This window comes from Molossus molossus, unplaced genomic scaffold, assembly GCF_014108415.1.
Source record: "Molossus molossus isolate mMolMol1 unplaced genomic scaffold, mMolMol1.p scaffold_m16_p_1, whole genome shotgun sequence".
Taxonomy (NCBI): Eukaryota; Metazoa; Chordata; class Mammalia; order Chiroptera; family Molossidae; genus Molossus; species Molossus molossus.
Window position 1 is genome coordinate 37,764,117 of NW_023425344.1, and position 21,415 is coordinate 37,785,531.

Genomic DNA, 21,415 nt, shown 5'->3' on the forward strand with positions numbered 1-21,415 from the left:
TAGAAACATCGATGAGAGAGAACATCGACTGGCCGCCTCCAGCATGCCCCGCACTGGGGATCGGGCCCACAACCTGGGCCTGTGTCCTGACCGGGAATCGAACTGGCGACCTCTTGGTGCATGGGTTGATGCTCAACCACTGAGCCACACCGGCTGGACAAAACCTTCCAGAGTTTTAAGAAACAAATACAAACAAGAAGGAATGTCATATCCTGGCAACCCCTCCATATCAATATGTAGAGAGCCTCATTCTTTTTTCCATTGGTGTTTCATGGTTCAGCTGAACCACCTAAATGATGGGTATTTAGGGGAAGCAAGTGTTTTTAAAAAGGTAAAGATCAAGATTTTTTAATTTTTATTTTTTAAGGAAAGTTGATGAGATGTGTTTATTCCCGTTCAGAAGTCAGGACTTACCTGGGCTGATTGCCCGTGGAGCCACACAAGCCCCTGCACATCTCAAAATGTCTGGTCTTCTGCTTAAGAATTAAGTGTCTACAACTCAGACCTTCAATACGTACAATGTGTATCCGAAATCCCGATGATCCAGACAGGAAAAAAGAGATTTTTTTTTTCTTAGAATAATAAAGTTTCAATTGAACATGGCAATTGCTGAAGCAATTGGGATATATTGGTGGCCACTTGCTGAATCCAAGTCCTTTTCTTTCAAGGTATCGAAGCAAATTGAAGCTGATCCGTGCTAAGGAAGAAGACAGTGGCCATTATACTATTGTAGTTCAAAATGAAGATGACATGAAGAGCTACACTTTTGAACTCTTAACTCAGGGTATGTTGAGGGCAGTGGGAAGACGACGCTTCTCAGTGAAGGGGTGAATGCGTCTCCTGAAGAGAGCCTGGTGCTTCTCCCCAGTTTGTGGAGGGAAAAGCACCGCTTTTAGGGGAGTAGCAAGGACTGTAGATGCTAAATGTCAGGGGGAGCTTTGTTGGACTTAAGAATTCAGTAATTCTAGGAGGTTCCAAGTGGCTCTGGAACTGTCTGACTGGAAATTTCTAAGCTCCAACAGCTCCTTGACCACCTGCTCCGCAGTCTGGCACCCACAGTTCTGGGAAGAGTGAAGTGATGCTTTTGGTCCAGATGGACTTTTTGCTTAGCTTCCCTGTAGACATTGTACAGTGGCCCAAGTCCTTTTAGATTCAAGTTTAGCACCTATTCATTGAGTTCCTACCATGTGCCAGGTACTGTCTCGGGTGGGCTTATCTGACCCTCACAGTATATCTATGGTACAAGCAGTAGCATTTTGCTAAATTGTTTTATCATAGATTTAAAAACTATTTAAAACCTAATAATGCACTTTGGTAAATGCTACTTTAGATTCCACTTGAGCTGAATCCATTAGTTGACTCCCGAGCTATATTAATTATTAGAGCCTCTATCGCCTTTTAAGTCAATAACCACAGGGGCTTTTTGCTTTCTTCACTCCAGATTTAAAACATCATGGGACACAGATCCCAAAACACTGAAACTGTGAAAATGCTCTTAACCAAGTGGGTCTGTGCGAACTGGACTGTCACTATGCGCACAACCTCCTCTCGGGCAGTTATTTGAGTTGTAGGTTCGAATGTTTCTTGGGCAAGTTCTGAACTCATATTCCATGTTGTAGTTTCCAGAAGTTTTGAGTCAAGAAGCATTCGATTCTGATTTCTTTCCACCTTTTGCAGTTCCTTCATCTATTCTGGACTTGGTCGACGACCACCATGGCTCTACTGGAGGACAGACCGTGAGGTGCAAGGCTGCAGGGACACCTCTTCCTGACATTGAATGGATGATTTGCAAGGATATTAAGAAGTATGGAAACCAGATGTTCCTTTTTGTGTGTGTGGGCAGAATGTTTCTTCCTTGACGCAAAGGACCTCAAGTGCCTTGTATGTCTTGTATTTGAGATTCTTATTTGGACCAAGTCTCATAAACTACAAGATAAAGGTTCTTAATGTGGTCTATGTGTGTGTGTGTGTGTGTGTGTGTGTGTGTGTGTATGTGTGTGTATGTGTGTGTGTGTGTATACATGTGTGCTGATGAATATGTAAGGAGACAATACATGGCTTTCATCACATTCTCCAAGGGTCTCTCATTTAAAAAGAAAATGAATTTATTTTTTAAATTTACTTCTTTTTTCTTTAAATTTTTTTTCTTTATTGTTTAGAGAGAGAAGAAGGGAGAGGGAGAGAGAGATGAAAACATCAATTGGCCACCTCCTGCATGCCCCCGACTGGGGATTTGGTCCACAACCTGGGCCTGTGCCCTGATCGAGAATTGAACTGGCGACCTCGTGGTACATGGGTCGATGCTCAACCACTGAGCCGCACTGGCTGGGCAAAAGAAAATGAATTTAAAAAGCTACTGTTACAAGAGGATTTTTGCTACCCTTGACCACATTTTTGCCTCACATTTCTTATATGGTGAACTTTATTTGGTGGCTAGACTTGCTTGTGAACATAAATGAAAATACTGCTGCCTACGTGACTGCTCTCTACCACATTTGCCCACTGCTGGGTGATGGGGTTTAACTCACCAGTTCCTCCATCTCCCGTTCCCCAACCTTCTGCTGTGGGCACGAGAGCGTGTGCTCACGTTTCCGCCCGTGGCAACCGGCTGTGTTTAGAAGCCTGACTGCTTCTCCTGCCCCCTTCTGAGGGCTACAGGACCAGATCTGGATCTTGACTGGAGCTAGAATCTAGGTCTCAAAACTCAGCCAGGTGATGGTTCCAGCCCTTGATAGTTTGGGCGCTCTTCACAGTGTAGATAGAGAGAAGGAGGGCTCCAGGCCCTTCCCCTTTTTGAAGGGGTAGGGAATTGGGATAAACATTCTTGAAGTTAAAAACTCCTGGGTTCCAGGCTTGGGATCAGTAGTTATATTTGATTGGACTTGTTTATCTCTGCCTTGCCTTCATAATCAGTCCACTTTCAGTTGTCCACATGTAGGTTATTCAGTCTTGGTTGTGTGCAAACAAGTGTTAATGTTAACATGCACATAAAATAACATCAACCTGTAGCACCCCCAGATGTAGACCAGGTCAGAACGGCTCCACCTACTTCCATCACTCTGGGTAATTGTCTCTACGTTTGTGGTTTCTTTTTTTTTTCTTTCCAGATGTAATAATGACACTTCGTGGGCCATTTTGGCCAACAACATCTCAAACATCATCACGGAAGTCTCCCCCAAAGAAAGGGGTACAGTGGAAGGCCGGGTGACGTTCGCCAAAGTGGAGGAGACCATTGCGGTTCGATGTCTGGCTAAGAATCTCCTTGGGGTTGAGAACCGAGAGCTGAAGCTGGTGGCTCCCAGTGAGTGGCTCATCAGTCAGGACAAGTCTAAGTCATCAGCCAAGCCCTTTCTCTCTGAGGTGGAACTTTGGAAACCGGATGGGGTCCCAAGGCAGAAATTCAGCTCTGGTTGCTCCTATGGGGCCTGCTCATGGCATCAGTGTGGGAGTCTGTCCTTTCAGACTCAGATCCAAAACTGTACCTTGCAGAGGTCTTGGCATTTTGCTTGTCCAACAGTATACTATCCCGTTTGTCTAGTGTGAGTGTGGGAATGGAGGGGGCACGAAGGATCTCTGCCTCATTGCTCCTTACAACAGTCGAGACAGGTTGAATTCCTTAAGGAAAAAGTTAATAAAGCCCAAAGCAGTATAAACAAAATGCCACCTTTCAAACTAAACTGAACCTAAGATTCTGAACTTATAGTAGCTCTCAAGCTCATTTATCAGTCTTTATATTCCAATTCACATTCCGTCTAGAAGGTTAATATTGGAGCACCTTAAAGAAAGTATTGCATTCCCCTGATTTAGTTTTGTCTCTGTCTTTTCTAAGGGAAGAGTTGGAGTGGCCTCATGGGTACAGATAATTGAGAGATGCTGTTGTCCATCCCTAAAATGATCCAGGCAGCCTGTCTGCTTCTCTACCAGAGTCAGGATTTGTGTCCCAGTCACAACCACACCACCTTTCTGCCCTCTGTGTGCGTGCAGATTTTCCCTCATGCCTCTTTTTTTCCTCTAGCTCTACGTTCTGAGCTCACGGTGGCAGCCGCGGTCCTGGTGCTATTGGTGATTGTGATCATCTCACTGATTGTCCTGGTTGTCATTTGGAAACAGGTAGATATTTTTCTCAAAGAACTAAAAACCTTTGCCGCCAATAAGAACAAGAAGAACAACAACCTAGTTCAGCCCTTGGCACAGAGAAGGAGCTCAGTAATTATGTGTTGAGTTTCTGTGTCTGGCCACCTTGCTGCTGCAGTTAAGCTTTGGTCATTCAGACTTTGGTAATTTACCAGTTACCTGTCCTGATCACTTATAGAAACCGAGGTATGAAATTCGCTGGAGGGTCATTGAATCAATCAGCCCCGATGGACATGAATATATTTATGTGGACCCGATGCAGCTGCCTTATGATTCGAGATGGGAGTTTCCAAGAGACGGTCTAGTGCTGGGTAAGCTTACACTCGGGTGATCTCCCAAGACCGCCTTTCGATTTGTCCATAACTTTGCTCTTTACAGGCCCGTGGAGAAGTGAGGGATCTGAGCTTGTGCTTAATAACAGCTAGGCAATATAAATTGGCTTTCAGAAGTATTTTTTGTCTTCAAAAGGAATTAATTGGATCACTGCAGTGATTTTAAAAAATCTCATTTTATAGCACACATGGTTAAATAAAATTTTATGAAAGAGAATATGAGGAGACCTGTCAGAGACACCATCAAAATGTCCTTTGCTTTAGAAAGGACACAAATTGAAAATGAGATGAATTTCTGTGACTAAAAAAGAACAGATGAGAAATGAATGAGGATGGCCACAAAATATATTTTGATCTAGAACATTCTGAGGATATATTAGATACTCTTTTGAATATATCCTTAGAATATAGAATATAAACCTGTAGGTACATATTAAAGCAAAACATGTGAGAATAATCAAGCCAATTTATCAGACTTCAAATACTTTAATCTTGGGCTGAGACTAAATACATTAAGCTTTAGTCCAGGGGATTAAAAAAATCACATTCTGAATAAATGAAAACAGGGCAAAGAAATGGAAGTTAGACCTAGGGGTTGTGTCACCAGGAATATTCTAACGTTATGTGCTTTGGAGGATGCCAGAGGTAGTTTTGACTTATCCACTTATCTGATTCCAAAATACAGCAAGGTTAGGTCTTCTTAGAGAGTTACTCAAGTTGAGCTCAAACAAGACATTCCTAGCTACTCCCAGTTCAAATACTTATACCTGGGGACCAAGCTTTTTAAAATTGTATTTCCCCTTGTTTTACAAAAAGAGACATGGAGCCGAGAGAAGTTTAAAAGTAATACAATAAGAAAGGGCAACACCCCACACCTGCCTGCTCCTGTGCACCCCACGCTGGCTGCCAGTGCGCTGTGCTCTCCAGTTTCCAGCAGTGCAGACTTGCAGTCGGAGGCAGTGTCGGCTGTTAGTGCCCTTCAGGGGCTGAGTCTTTCTGGCTTGGCTGCATGTGAGCTCTTTAAGAGTGGGGATAACAGCTTGTATTTCTTTTTCTATCTCCCAACATACAGCCAAGTATTGGGCTCCCAGGGCAGGTGTACCTGCGGTTGTGGGTCCTCCTGATGAACAGGCAGCAAGGGGGCTGCCTTGAAGTTTGCTTCATCATTCACTGGAGTCAGGGACATCTAGAATACTGAAGTATTTTCAGTGGATAAGGACTTATTGATGCAAAAGATGGCTCTGTTTGCATGTGGAACCGGGGTAGAGAACCCCCAGGGCTTTGGGTGAGAGCCACAGAAAGCAAGGGCAATGGAGCCCAGGGTCTGGCCCAGCACTCAAGCTGGTAGACAGAGAGCTCCCACCAGGGAGGGCTGCACTCTCCGTTCTCTGGTCTGTGTTTTCCTTTTCCTTGCAAATGTTATCTGACAAAAGCAATTATACTAATTTCCTTCCCTGTGGGCTCAATTCTGGCTTTGACATGGTGACTAGGAGGAATCATTAGGCTTATTCCATATGGGAAAAACACCGCCCAGCTGTGCACCCACGGGCGCTGGCTGTGGTAAACAAAGCTGATGAGCCGCCTGACATCCGCGCGTGCTAATGGTTCTGGTTGCCCACAGGTCGGATACTGGGGTCTGGCGCATTTGGGAAGGTGGTTGAAGGAACTGCTTACGGATTAAGCCGATCCCAACCTGTCATGAAAGTAGCAGTGAAGATGCTTAAACGTAAGTGTCCCTTCCTGGGGATTGTTTTGAACATGGACATAGTTAATGAATTGCTCAAAATCACAGAGCCAGTAAATGCCAAATTTAGGACTAGATCTGGGTTCTTTGGATTCTAGGCTTTATGTGTATTTAGACTCTTTTGTTAATTAGGTTTCTTTAGGTTGTTTTTGTTGCCTGTGTGTTTGAAAATCAAAGAGTTATTATTTTTTGTTTATTTTTTTGTTAATCCTCACCCAAAGATACTTTTTTATTGACGTTTAGATAGAGTGGAAGGAAGGGAGAGAGGGAGGGAGAGAGTGAGAGAGAAAAATATCTATGTGAGGGAGACACATCAATTGTTTGCATCCCACTTGACCCCCACTGGGGCTGGGGATCAAGCCTGTAACCCAGGTATGTGCCCTTGACCAGGAATCGAACCCAAGACTCTTTGGTCTTTGGGCCAACACTCAAACCACTGAGCCAAACTGGCCAGGGCAAGAGTTTTTTTTTTTATCTTTATTTTTCCTTTATTGATTTTACAGAGAGAGGAAGCAAGAGGGAGAGAGAGATAGAAACATCAATGAGAGAGAACATCGATTGGCCTCCTTCTGCACACCCTCCAGTGGGGATCAGGCCTACAGCCTGGGTTGTGTCCTGACCAGGAATCGAACCAGTGACCTCTTGGTGCATGGGTCAATGCTCAACCACTGAGCCACACTGGCCAGATAAGAGTTGTTAGTTTTAATGACTTCTTTTTACCCTACAGACTAGGAATCAAGCATTAGAGTCTAGATAGCGTCACTGTCTCTCTCTCTTTTAGACTCTTGGTAAATAAAATAATATCCAATCACAGGATGAGCCACGTGTTTGGCTTTTTCAGGGAAGCAGGTTGCTCAGAACTAATGCGATTTTTTTCTGCAACAGCCACAGCCAGATCCAGTGAAAAACAAGCTCTCATGTCTGAACTGAAGATAATGACTCACCTGGGGCCACATTTAAACATCGTCAACTTGCTGGGAGCCTGTACCAAGTCTGGTAGGCATACTGACCTGGGAGGCAGGGTTTTCACAGAACACCTGTGGTTGTAAAAACTGTGGAACCCAGCTTTTTAAACCCCCACTCTGTATCTCCAACCGTGCCAGTGAATATAAGTCCCTTGAATGGAGTTGACTGGATTCCACTGAACTGATGAAAGCTCATTATTTTTGAGCAACATCTCTTGCCAGTGCAAACACAGCAATTCATAGCTTATCTGTTTTTCACTTTCATACTCACCTCCTAACCATTTTTGGTCCCCACAGGCCCCATTTACATCATCACAGAGTACTGTTTCTATGGGGATTTGGTCAACTATTTGCATAAGAATAGGGACAGCTTCCTGAGCCATCACCCAGAGAAGCCGAAGAAAGAGCTGGACATTTTTGGATTGAACCCGGCTGATGAAAGCACACGGAGGTGGGTTCAGAGAGGGAGGGATGCTGCTGTGAATCATTGTTTTAGGAGCCTCACCAATAGAGAGAAGCCATGTCCTGATAGACTCCAGTCTGCAGATTCTGTGCCAGGAGGTAGCCACCCTGACACAGTGCCGATGGATACGTGATATCTGCAGGTGTTTTGGACTAGGATATCATGTGGGGAGCCTTGCTGATAGGTTGGAATGAAAACAATAGTTGGAATTGTTCTGGGGGCTATTTTCCTGTTTATGTGTGGTCCACTGAACACCTATCAAATGCAGCACTGGTCAGGATGCCTCAGTGCTCGTATTTTGAGAGAAACTGTCCAAGGATTTAAATCTTGAAATACTGGTTCTTGCTGAACCTGGGCCTATAAGTCAAACCAGTGATAGTGGTCCCTGCTGCAGAAACCTACACATGACTATAAAGATCTCTGTAGATGGTGAAGTTCTGTAACATCAGGAAGTATAGTGAGTTCACTTCATGTTAAATTATTTGATGGACAGCAACTTGGTACTAAGTTTATTGAGTAGCAGGAATTGTCTGCCCAAACCACATGGTCCCATGGCATAGGTTTGTGACCTGTGAATTGAAAAACAGAATAAGGACAGGCATATCTGAGTTGAGATGCTTTGTGTATTTATTGTGTGATTATTGATTAATGCTGATCTCCCGGACTAGACCACGCCCCGTGAAGGGTGCAGATGGGTTTTGCCTTCACCCAGCCCTGCTCACCCATGCTCACCACACTGCCGTGCAGGCTGTAGGTAGCGGCTCATCCTTTGCTGAGCCCTGAATGATCACTCTAGAGGGGCACCTGGGTAAGATTTCTTTTCCTGTTTTTGCAGTTATGTTGTTTTATCTTTTGAAAACAATGGTGACTACATGGACATGAAGCAAGCTGATACCACACAGTATGTTCCCATGCTGGAAAGGAAAGAGGTTTCTAAATATTCGGACATCCAGAGATCGCTGTACGACCGCCCAGCCTCCTACAAGAAGAAGTCCATGTTAGGTAAAGTGTCTGTGCTGACGCTTTGGGTGTTGTGCTTTTCCAGTGGTTCAATGTGGTACTTAAGCTACTCAGAAGGAGCTGAGCAGCCTGGTGAGTAGAACAGCCGGGCCACATGGTTCCTAAATGCAGGTCTGCAAAACCAGCTCGTGACATTGAAAAGAAGAAAAAGAATAAAGACAGACCTAATGTAGTGAATTTTTCAGACTTCAATATAATCATTTTAAATACTTGTTTATTCTGATATAATGATTTTTTTTTTGGTGTTAATGTGTGTGTGTGTTTTTTTTAATGGAAGTGTGTTGATATTGATTTTATTTTCCAATGCCTTTACTTGGCAAAATTTAAAGTTGACAGTCTTATATTGGTTCCTAATATTACTTTTAAATTTTAATTATATAAGTCTCTGATATTCACGAGTTTAGTAGCCCTTGCTTTTAGCTTTGCTAATATCCAATTTGTGATAGAAACGGAAAAGTGGACAATTTGAGGTTATACTTCCTGACAAGGGTGTTGAGTGTTTCTACCGAATGTTGTTTGAAGGAAGATCTGTCTATTTCAAAGCAGATGGGTATGTGACAGGGTTGAATTGATGTATAAACTCCAGGGAGCCTAGCTGGTGCCCAGATGAGATGGACCTCCCCACATCTGCTGGGGGTGGCCCCTCCAGGGTTCTAGTCTAATCATAGGCTTACAGTGTGGAGGAGGCTCCTGGATAGGTCTGACGTTGACTTGTCCTGTGACCTTGTATTATTGGGTCTGAGTTCTCCCATTGGTCAATGCAAAAAAACACTGGGCTGCTATGGAAATTGTTTTGAAAATCACTGATGTGCTCTGAATGCTTTCAGGGTTCTTTAGTGAAAGGTACAATCCATTACAAAAAGAATGTGCTCATTTTGCAAAGCTCACTCAGTACACAATAATATTTTCCATTGCTGCAGTTCCAAGTTCCATTCATTCCCCGTTGCCAAATGGGTAAACTTCCAAGTCCTTTTTAAAGATGAGCCAGTGAGGGCTGTCGGAATCAGTGCTTCCTCTCCACTCCTGTATTGTTAAAAATAGTTTACATTGCTTCCCAGGCTGGACCTGGCTCCAGATGTCAGGGGAACCTGATTCATGCCCCGCCCAGGCCCTGTTGGCAGGCAGACTGCTGCTTTCTGGCCTGCCCCTAGCTGGCTGAAAAATGTGAATGGCTGCAGCTACTCTTCACTGCCCAAACATTTTCAGAAAGAACTGAGAACTGTTGGCCTAGAGAGCCTCCTTCCTCGAAAACTCTGGGACCCGTCCAGCTGGGACTAACCAGGGAAAGCGGACACGTTACAAAGAGAACTAAATGCGAAGTTATTGGCACTGATCTTTAAGATTGCTACCTCTAGTCTGACTGGTGGTTGATTTTATTAACCAAATAAGCCAAACACTGTGAAGGTGGCTTTAAAAAGTGAAAAAAAAAAAAAAAAGCAATTCCTAGAAGATATTTTTTTCAAAAGGCCCTCATGTATATTCATCTTGGAAGATTTTTAATGTGTGTGTGATTAAATGGTGGCTCAAGTGATTTGCTAAGGTTAAAAAAATTTGGGAGGCAGACAACAAAATATGTGTGAGGACCTATTAGATCGGTTCTTATGGATGTGTGTGTGTGTGTGTGTTTCTGTTGATATAATTTGTTTTTAAAGATAGAATCTTTGCATAGTATTTATTTTTTTGTTTTCAACCTATAGCTATAGCATTTTAGCCTTAAATATATAACATATTAGCCTTAAATATATAACATATTTTTAACCAGACCTGACTGTATTCATATCTTTGATTTAGTCCTGAATAAGACAAGTTACTAACAAATGTTCACTTTCATTCCAAATCCTCTTTCCTAAATTCCATGGTATTTTGTCTAGAATTTGGATAGTTTAGATACCCACCTGTGAGGTCTAGAAACTCTATAAGAAAATCATTTTATAGGGATGTAAAAGACAGCATTAGAAATATAGTTAATACTATTGTAATAACTATGTATGGTGCCAGGTGGGTACTTGAAATATTGGGGGGATCACTTTGTAAAGTATATGACTGTGTAACCACTATACTGCACACCTGAAACTAATACAAAATAATATGGGCTGTCACTGTAATTGGAAAAAATGTTGAAAAACAGAGAAAACAAAGGAAAATCGTCTTAGAAGTTCTCTGGACAAGCGTGCGGGAGCGGCGCAGAGGGTGATGTTTCGTGCGGTCTGCCAGCACCAACACTCTCAATTCCTTTCCTGCAGACTCGGAAGTCAAAAACCTCCTTTCGGATGATAACTCGGAAGGCCTTACCTTGCTGGATTTGTTGAGCTTCACCTATCAAGTTGCCCGAGGAATGGAGTTTTTGGCTTCAAAAAACGTAAGTGTGTTCACAGAGCAGAGACCTCCTTCGACCCAGGCGGCAGGTCTGAGCGAGGTGAGGGGAAGATGGGTCTTGGAGAGGCCGGGAGCTGTGGCTGCTTCTCTCTTCCTCTTCCCCAGAGCAGCGTGGGGAGTCCCACATCGTCTACTTTTCTCCAGAGCTTTCTTACTTTTGGGAGTAGTTGGGATGAGAGCCTGGAGGTGAGCTCGTTATGCCAGAACAGCCTCTCCGAGGTGTGCCAGGCGTCTCCCCGCACCACTGTGACGCAGCCAGCCTTGCAGGGTGCTGTCTAGCGGTGGATTGACTGACGCCGACACTGTCTTTTTCTCTCTGCACAGTGTGTCCACCGGGACCTGGCTGCGCGCAACGTCCTCCTGGCCCAGGGGAAAATCGTGAAGATCTGTGACTTTGGTCTGGCCAGAGACATCATGCATGATTCGAACTATGTATCGAAAGGCAGTGTGAGTGCTCTCCCCACCCAGCCCACCCCCATTTGGCATGCTCACCCTCCCCCACTTGAATCTCTGAAGTCAGGTGTTGCTGCCAGCCATTGCAGTGCCCATAGTTTCATCACGGAGTCCTCAGGACCCATGAATGGGCTCCCTGGGTCAGTATGGAAGCACAGGCTCTGCAGCAGATGGCCTGGGAGTGAGCACCAGCTCCAGCACGAACTAGTGCAGCATTTGGGGCAAGTGATTTGACCGTTCTGTACCTCGGTTTCCCTGTCTGTAGCAGGGAAGGGACAATACCTATCTCCTGAGTAGCTGTCGGGGATTAAATCAGTGAATTCATGTAAAATGATTAGACAGTGTGTGGCACATACAGACACCCAGTAAGGGTTAGCTATGACTGTGTAAATTGTACACATGTCTGTACATGCATGCATTTCTAAGGAGAGCATCTCGAACTTTTATCAAATTTTTAGATGGCATCTGTGACCCTGAAAATGTTAAAACCATTTGACTCCATGTATCTGAGATAGTCATTCTATCTTACACTTGACCCTTGCTGCCCACTCCTTTCACCTCTAAGCAGACGGAGTAGCTGGGGATACGTCTGCCACCTGTAGGAACAAACCCAATCACCCACCACACTGGTTGTGAGGCAGCTGGGGCTGCTGCAAGCATCCACCCAGAGGACACCGGGCTGCGTGCCGGCTCTGCATGTTTCATGTACTCTGTGACCGTGTCCTGTAGCTTTAGGCCCCTTGAAAAGAACAGTGGACTTAGGTGGAGCCAAGGTCTGTTCAAAAAGGTGGTGACTCTTTGTTACCTCCCCAGCCATTTTAGGGGGCTGAAGGATGCTAATGCGCTACTTGATCTAGCTGCCCAGTTTCGTATTTCCACAGAAGGTTGGACAACCTCACAAAGGAGGCTGCAAAATTATCATTATGTAGTGTTTCTTACAGTTCAAAAATGTAATTGGTTCTCAGATCCCTGGATCTGTTCTTAATTTTGTTTCTAGGAACACTTGAAAACGGGACAAGTCCATTCAGGGCTCACAATTTTGCGGTAAAAATTCAGGATTAAATATTTTTGGATGTTATTCCTTGGAAGGACAGACGAGGCAAAACTGACCATCCCATATTTATGGAGCACCCACTAGTGCCAGGCACTCTCCTGAGTGCTGAGAGTACAGTGAATAACACACACAGAAGACACTCATGTGGGCCACCGTGATTAGGGCAAGTTATTCTTAGCCCGATGGAGAGCCTCTTTCCATTCCTGCTGCTGTGGATCCTTGGTGTGTACACTGGGTTTAACTTCCTTCCTCATTCCCTGCAGACCTTCCTCCCCGTGAAGTGGATGGCCCCTGAGAGCATCTTCGACAACCTCTACACCACGCTGAGCGACGTCTGGTCTTACGGCATTCTGCTCTGGGAGATCTTTTCCCTTGGTGTGTGCCTCACTTCTCTGCTTGCTTGGTTGTCCTGGAACAACACTGGAAGGGAAATGCTGTGTTTTTCCAAGCTCTAGGATGTAATCAGTGTTAAGATATCTGGTATGAGTCAAGTGCACTGGCAGACGATTTATATCGCACATTGCACACACGTGACGTCTGGTGTGTGCCCGTGCAGAATGAGATGGGGGTCTCGGGGTGCTGCGCCCTCACCCCTCGCCTTTGCCCCTACTCTTCTTTGGGCTGCATCAGGTGACTTTCTCCAGTGGGAATGTTCCTGATGACATCTACCCACCAGCTACTTTTTCACTTTGGACTTTGGGTTAAGTGGGCTCATTAGTAGAGTTGCTCCTCTCATGTCAAGGCGATAGATGCTCAGCTGAAAGGTAATTGGCAAGGAAAAAGGCGTGGCTCCCCTTCGGGTCATCACTTTGGAAGAGAGAAAACTCCTAGTCTCTCAGTCAGTCAGTTACCAGCTGCTGAACAACACAAGTGCCCCCTGCTGCCAGGGGAGGGCCCTAAGAGAGGAGTGATTCATGACCTTGACCTCCAGACAATTCATCCAGGGAGATAAGACTCACACAGTTAGTGGTAAACTAATCTGGTCCTGATTTAAAATCTTGCTGGAAGTCCAGAGGAAGGAGAAAGGAAGCCCTAGAGTGGTTTTGGAAGGCTTTAGAGAGAAAACTAAACTTGACTTGGCCTTGGCCACACACAGGCGAAATGTTTCAGAATTTGCTGTTACTCTGGTGTGACAGTAAAGGGAGTCGTCTCCGCCTGGCCCTCTTTTTCTTAGTTCTCCCTCCTTGGATGCCACTGTGGAGCATCCCATTGTGTGTAGTCCGTTAAAAGCAGAGAACCATCTCAATATTTCAAGCCCCAACTTTGGCTTTTGCTTCAATTTTTTGAACATTTCTGGTGAAAATGACTTTTTGTGGCCTTAATGATTCAAAATTTCTTTGGCTTTTCTATTTTGCTTTGTATGTACAGATTCAGTAGTCAGAAACATTGAAAAGCACTTTTTGAGCTTTTTCTAGAGATGTAGAATTTTTGCCTAGGGGGTCTGGACCTGACCAACCTAGAAGTTCTGCTAAAATGTAAGGTTTGGATAGGGAGCCCGGCCGCTGTGCTCAGTGGTTGAGCATTGACCCCTGCACCAAGAGGTCGCCGGTTTGATTCCCTGTCAGGGGACATGCCCAGGTTGTGGGCCCGATCCCCAGTGGGGGGCATGCAGGAGGCCACCAATTGATGTTCTCTCCCATTGCTGTTTCTATCTCTTTCTCCCTCTCCCTTTCTCTCTCTCCAAACTCAATAAAGGGGAAAAAAAAGATTGTTTAGAAAAAAAAAAAAGATTTGGGTAGGAAGATAACACTTCATTTCCTTGAAAGAACCAGCACATCACGGTGAGGATCCCCAAACATTTTCTAAAAGTATAGCACCCCAAGTATTTAAAAAACGTACCACGCAGCTGTTAATCTTGGTTGCTTTCTTTTTTGGCTTCCAGGTGGCACACCCTACCCTGGCATGATGGTGGATTCTACTTTCTACAATAAGATCAAGAGTGGGTACCGGATGGCCAAGCCTGACCATGCTACCAGTGAAATGTGAGCCTCTTCCCATCTCACGGGCCTTGTGTTCATGCCCCGTGTGTGTGGGGGCAGTGGGGGGTGGGCACCTGCCGCTCCTCCCTGTACTCACTCTGAGTTCTGTGCTCCTCCAGCTACGAGATCATGGTGAAGTGTTGGAACAGTGAGCCGGAGAAAAGACCCTCCTTTTACCATCTGAGAGAGATTGTGGAGAGCCTGCTACCTGGACAGTATAAAAAGGTCTGTCCGTGCGAAAACATGGATGCACCCAGAGGGTGTTACATTAAGTGAAACGAGTCAGACAGAGAAGGACAAATGCCATATGATTTCATTTCATGTGGAATCTAAATGAAACGAAACAAACAAAACAAAAGCAAACTCATAGATACAGAGAACATTTTGATGGTTGCCAGATGGGAGGGGGGTTGGGTGACTGGGTGCAAAAGGGGAAGGGATTAAGATGTGCAAATTACCAGATATAAAACAGTCACAGGGATGTCAAGTACTGCCTGGGGAATATAGTTGATAATATTGTAATAACTATGTATGGTGTCAGATTGGTACTAGACTTTTATCGGGGTGATAACTTGCTAAGTTATGTACATGTCTAATCACTGTGTTGTGCACCTGAAACTAATATAATATTGTATGTCAACTGTAATTGAAAAATAAAAAATAATTTAAGAAAGGAAAGGTCTGTCTGGGCCTCTTAAGAGGGGTGAAGAGGAATGAGCAAAGGGGAAGACAACAGCTGGTGGTGAGCGAGTGGGCAGTACTGTCCAACACTGTTTTGAAGGAACATTTTCGAGGGAGGAAAAAGATGGTGTGATCCAGTGGCCGGGGTTTATGGAGTGCGCCCCAGGGCCCTGGTAGCAGTGGTGAATGGAAACCGTCCTCCTCCCGCGGGGCTCCTCTTTCATCTTGAGGCTGCAACACCTGTAAGCACTTTATTCTCCAGATGTTTGAGTATCTGACGCTACCATGCAGTCGGTCTCAGGGCATCCACAGCCATTACATCGCTAATTTGAATGCACTTAAATTCATGCAAAATTGGCTTTTGCCAGCTGACTGGAAGGAGCAACCTCAGCTGTTATCTGTGGCTCCAGCTGGTTTTTTGTGGAAAAGGAAACATTGTTCAAAGGAACAAATGTAATTTCATGGGACCAAGCAGGATATGTTAATGAATAAAACAACTTTCTGCTAGGATGCTGAGAAGGAAACCCAGACACACTTGTATAATAAACTGAATTTCCTAGGTTCAGATTAGTTACCATGTAGATTTTTCATACTTTCTGCGTCTCTTCCTTCTTCTCAAGGAGGAGCAGTCTCAGGAGGCTGCACGCTGAACGGGAAGTGAAATACTTTTGTCTATTGAGTATCTCACTGCTCATGACAAGTCCCATAAGTGAGGCCATGGGGAAGCAAAAGAAAAGTCACTGTAGGTCAGTCAAGGACACTCTGGTTGGTGCATATGTGTTGGTAGAAAGAGACTAGTGTTGAAAATAGGGTCTTTTTAGATCAAAGGTCCTAAGTTTTGAGTTAGATTTCTTCAATCTGTAGGGATCAGGAAGGCTTCAGGTATGACACTCCTTGTGGAAGTCCTCGTCACCTCTCATCAGGACCACGCAAGCCCTGGAGTGACTATGTGATGAGGCCAGAGGGTCCATGCTAGTTCCAGAGAGGGAGGGACACAGTCACAGCTACTGACTCAGAGAAGGGACGTTAAGACCTGCCAGCAGAAGATTTTTGCCATTGATGGCCCTTTTTTCCTCCCTTTTAAAAAATATCTTTTCAATTACAGTTGACATTCAATATTATTTTATATTAGTTTCAGGTATACATCATAGTGATTAGACATGCATATAATTTATAAAATGATTTCTCCCGTAAGTCTAGTACCCACCTGGCACCATACATAGTTATTGCAATGGTACTGGCTATTTTCCCTATGCTGTACTATACATTCCCAGGACTGTTTTGTAACAACCAATCTGTACTTCTCGATCCCCTCACCGTTTTACCCAGCCTCCCAACCCTTGCCCATCTGGCAAACACCAGTTTGTTTTCTATACCTAGGAGTCTGTTTTGTTTGTTCATTTATTTTGTTCTTTAGATTCCACATATAAGTGAAATCACGGTATTTGTCTTTTTCTGTCTGACTTATTACCCTTTAGGTCCATGCATGCTGTCACAAATGGGAAGATTTCATTTTTTATTATGGCCGAGTAATGTTCCATTGTGTATATGTACCACATGTTTATTCCATTGTCTGTTGATGGACACTAAGGTTGCTGTCATATCTTGGCTATTGAAAAGTGCTGACTCCATGGGCACTTGAAAATAATGCATATTCTGTTGCTTTGGGGTGAAATGCTCTAAAAATATCAATTAAAGTCATCTGGTCCAATGTGTCATTTAAGACCGCTATTTCCTTGATTTTCTGTCTGGAAGATCTATCCATTGATGGCAAGGGGTGTTAAAGTTTCCTACTGTGACTGTTTCACTGTCGATGTCTTCCTTTAGGTCTGTCAGCATTTGCTTTATATAATTATATACTTCTATAGTGGTTGCACAGATGTTTACAAAGGGTATATCATTCTTTTCTTGGATTGATCGTTATATTGATGCCCTTCTTCGTCTCTTATAGCCTTTGTTTTAAAGTCTTTTTTGTCGGATATAAGTATTGCTACCTCAGTTCTTTTTTTTTTTTGGTTTTTATTTGCATATAATATCTATTTCCATTTCTTTACTTTCAGTCTGTGTGTCTTTTGATCTGAAGTGGGTGCCTTGTAGACAGCGTATGTGTGGATCTTGTTTTCTTATCTACTCAGCTACCCTGTGTCTTTTGATTGGAGCATTTAGTTTTTACATTTAAAGTGATTATTGATAGGTACATAGTTATTGCCATTTTATGATTTATATTTATGTTCTTTTCCCCCCTTCCCCTTAAAGACATTTCTGTTTTAAAAATTTTTTTTCCCTTTATTGATTTTAGAGAGAGAGAAACTGAGAGGGAGAAAGAAATAGAAACATCATCAATGACAGAGAATATTGACTGGCCACCTCCTGCATGCCCCCCCACTGGGGATCAGGCCCACAACCTGGGCATGTGTCCTGACTGGGAATGGAACCAGCGACCTCTTGGAGCATGGGGTCGATGCTCAACCACTGAGCCACACCTGCCAGACAACATTTCTTGTAATCTGTTTGGGTGGTGATGAACTCCTTTAGCTTTTTCTTGTGTGGGAAGTTCTTCATCTCTCCCTCAATTTTAAATTATAGCCTTTCGGATAGAGTATTCTTGGTTGTAGGTTCTTACTTTTCATCACTTTGAATATTTTGTGCCAGGTTCTTCTGGCCTTCGAAGTTTCTGTTGAGAAATCAGACAGTCTTATGTGAGCTCCCTTATAAGTATTTAACTGTCTTTCTCTTGCTGCTTTTCAGATCCTCTCTGTCTTTAACCTTTGCCATTTTAATTACGATGTGTCTTGATGTGGGCCTCTTTGGGTTCATGTTTGGGATTCTCTGCACTTCCTGAACGTGTATGCCTAGTTTCTTTGTCAGACTAGGGAAGTTTTCAGTCATTATTTTTTTCAAATAGGTTCTCAATCTCTTTCTCTCTCTCTTCTCCTTCTGGTACCCCTATGATGCAAATGCTGTGTGCTTGATGTTATACCAGAGTCCTTTAAACTATCCTCATTTTTTATTTTTGGGATTCTTTTTTCTTTTTGCAGTTCTAGTTGGGTATTTTCTGCTACCTTTTCTTCCAAATCTTCTGCTTCATCTTACGTACTGTTGATTCCTTCTAGTGTAATCTTTATTTCTTACTGGTTCTTTTTCATAATTTCTGTGTATTTTTTTATGCTTACTATCTCTTTGTTAAAGTTCTCACTGAGTTCCTACAACATCCTTATAACCAATGTTTTGAACTCTGCATCTGGTAGATTGCTTATCTCCATTTTATTTAGTTCTTTTTCTTGAGTTTTGTTTTATTCTTTCATTTGAAACATGTTTCTTTATCTCCTCATATCAGTTGCTTCTCTGTGTTTGTTTCTATGTATTAGGCAGAGCTGCTACATTTCCCAGTCTTGGCAGGGTGGCCTTATGTCTCATGTGTTCTGTGGGGCCCAGTGGCACAATCTCCTTGATCACTTGAGCTGTGTGTCCTAGGAGTATCCCTGGCATGGGTGTGTGCGCCCTCCTGTTATAGTTGAGCCTTGATTGCTGTTGGAATGTCAGTGGGTGGAATTCACCCTGAGGCTGACTGGCTGTGAAGGGGCTGACCCCATGGAGCTAGATTTGCCCCAGTGGGCTCTGGTGCCTGCTGAGACTGCCCTTTTGGTGTGCCACTTGTGAAGCTAGTAGGCTTGTGCTTTGTTGTCTGAAGCCGACCACTGGGTGTTTTTGTTCTGGGGCCTCTTGGGAGGGGCTCCAGTGCAGGCCAAGGTCAGCTGCTACCTGTGACCAGTTTGGCACTACCTGGTAGGAACTACATCGTGATTTGCAGTTGGTAACTGCCTGTGCTGGGCCTGGAGGCACATGAGAGAGGCCATGCTGCAAACCAAGGCAGCTGCCACCAGGACTGGGCCTGGGACCGCTCAGCAAAATCATCCCCTGAGGCCTGCCCCCACATGCTGGCTGCTTGTAGGACTCAGCCATTGAGTTGGGTGAGGTGGGGGTCTCACCAGGGTGGGGTGAGTGGTGTTCACCAGGTTGATGCAGATTCAGATTTGACCATGTCAGGGGAGGAAAGATGGCGCCTGCCTGCAGGCTGTGTGGTTGGGAGGCTCAACACAATGGCAGTTACCCCTTCAGCTCTCACCCTGAGGCCACACAACTTAGTTTCTCCCTGTATGTCTTGGCACCTTCTGAGCTGCCCTTGCTCCCTAGGGTGAGTGCCTGCAACTGAGTGTGTGTGTGCAGGCTCTTCAGGGGCCCCCTGGGTTTCCATCAGCCTTCCAGCTCCCCAGGCAGAGAATCCTCCCTGATTTCCAGGCCTGATGTTGTGGGGCTCCTCTTCCCAGCACTGGTGCTCTGGGCTGGGCACCCCAGTGTGGAGCTGGGACCCTTGCTTCTCAGGGGGGCCCTCCACAGCTGAGATGTCCCTCCTGCTTTTTCACCACCACATGTGGATGTGGGACAGCCTGTCTCTCATCTGTCCCTCCTACATGACTTTCTCTTTATGTCCTTAGTTATAGGACTTCTGTTCAGCTAGTCTTCAGATGGTGCTCCAGGATGATGATTGTATAATTTAGTTGTAATTTTGATGTGGTCGTGGAAGGTGGTGGCCCTTTCTGTATGTCCCAAATCTCTGGGGACAGTTGACTTCTAACTCTCCTTCAGTTGTGTAAATCCCACATCTGTGAGGAAATCTGGAAACACAGTTTAAATAAATAAATAAATATATATATGCAGTCTGGGCAGTAACACGTGATTAACTGTGTGGAATGAATGTTTGCAGAGCTATGAGAAGATTCACCTGGACTTCCTGAAGAGCGACCATCCCGCTGTGGCGCGCATGCGAGTGGATGCTGACAACGCCTACATTGGCGTCACCTACAAAAACGAGGAGGACAAGCTGAAGGACTGGGAGAGTGGCCTGGACGAGCAGAGGCTGAGCGCTGACAGCGGCTACATCATCCCTCTGCCTGACATCGACCCTGTTCCTGAGGAGGAAGACCTGGGCAAGAGGAACAGACACAGGTAGATGCGGGCTGATCTCAGCTCCCAGCTGAGCTCCCTGCCCCTGCCCCCACCCTCGCCCCCGCCGCTGCCCCAGCTCACCTGAATGAGAGGAGCCATTGCCTGGATGATCATGCTCCCGGTGGTGAATCTGTTTTAGGGGATCAAGGGGTGGAATCCCCAAGGGGTCTGTTTAGTTTCGAAGATGCCTTGCAGCTGACCCTAATATGTGCCCCCAGGACTGGGGGAGGTGTGGGACAGGGGAGGGTGCCTTCTCTGGTGGAGAATCTTTGACCTAAGTCCTCAGGTAATCTGATCAAACTGACAGAGCAACTGAGATTATTGAGATACTATAAGCCTCTTTTGCTGTTTCCTAATTAGTCATCCAGAGAGGTGAGAGAGGGGCTACTGGCACATGTGCCGCTACTTCAGGGGTTTGTAACCTAGCTGCAAGCTGGAATTCACCTGGGGAGGTTCCAAAAACACTGATATGCAAGCCTCACCCAGACCAAAAATCGTAGAATCTCTGGGAGTGGGGCCCAAGCGTGACCTGGCTGATTTGTCGTTTCTTTTTAACTTTATATTATGGCAGAGTTCTAACATGCATACTTCAGATAGGACCGTGAGCTGTCAGGCATCCATCACTCACCTCCGCGTTTATGACCTCACAGCCAGTCTGCTTGCACAGCCGTATCTATTTCTCCGCCTCTGCCCCCTCTGGAGTGTTAAAGCACATCTTAGACACTGTATCATTTCATCCCTAAGTGTTCCAGTATGTATCTCTAAATGATAAAGGTTCTATTTTTTAAAAATACGTTTTTGTTGATTTCTTAGAGAGGAAGGAAGAGAGAGATAGAAACATCAATGTGAGTGAGAAACATGAATTGACTGCCTCCTGCATGTTCTCTACTGGGGATCAAGCTGCAACCTGGGTCTGTGCCCTGACTGGAAATCGAACCTGGACCTCTCAGTCCATGGGACGACGCTCAATCCGCTGAGCCACACCGGCTGGGCAAGGCTCTATTTTGAAAAGTAGCGATAGTTATTAGAAAAATAACTAGCCCTGGCCCATTTTCTCAATGGTTAGAGCGTTGGCCTGTGGTCCAGAGAGACCCGGTTTGGTTCCTGCAAAGGGCAGTTTGTCCCCAGCCCTGGTTGGGTTGTGTGGGTAGCAGCCACTCGATGTGTCCCTTTCACATCAATGTTCCTCTCTCTCCCTCCCGCTCTA

The 21,415-nt window shown here is 44.9% G+C and overlaps 1 protein-coding gene across 4 annotated transcripts in view; it reads left to right on the forward strand.

Moving 5' to 3' along the window:
- Positions 1-21,415, forward strand: part of PDGFRA (platelet derived growth factor receptor alpha) — a 47,698-nt gene that overhangs the window by 19,074 nt on the left and 7,209 nt on the right. For all 4 annotated transcript variants that reach the window (XM_036252142.1, XM_036252162.1, XM_036252152.1 and 1 more), the window contains exons 8-22: positions 669-784; positions 1,678-1,804; positions 3,108-3,301; positions 4,016-4,110; positions 4,313-4,445; positions 6,088-6,192; positions 7,096-7,206; positions 7,473-7,626; positions 8,474-8,640; positions 10,902-11,017; positions 11,359-11,481; positions 12,805-12,916; positions 14,424-14,523; positions 14,640-14,745; positions 19,967-20,208. In XM_036252142.1, coding sequence (XP_036108035.1) covers positions 669-784; positions 1,678-1,804; positions 3,108-3,301; positions 4,016-4,110; positions 4,313-4,445; positions 6,088-6,192; positions 7,096-7,206; positions 7,473-7,626; positions 8,474-8,640; positions 10,902-11,017; positions 11,359-11,481; positions 12,805-12,916; positions 14,424-14,523; positions 14,640-14,745; positions 19,967-20,208 — 2,001 coding nt within the window. The remainder of the gene's footprint in view (positions 1-668; positions 785-1,677; positions 1,805-3,107; positions 3,302-4,015; positions 4,111-4,312; positions 4,446-6,087; positions 6,193-7,095; positions 7,207-7,472; positions 7,627-8,473; positions 8,641-10,901; positions 11,018-11,358; positions 11,482-12,804; positions 12,917-14,423; positions 14,524-14,639; positions 14,746-19,966; positions 20,209-21,415) is intronic.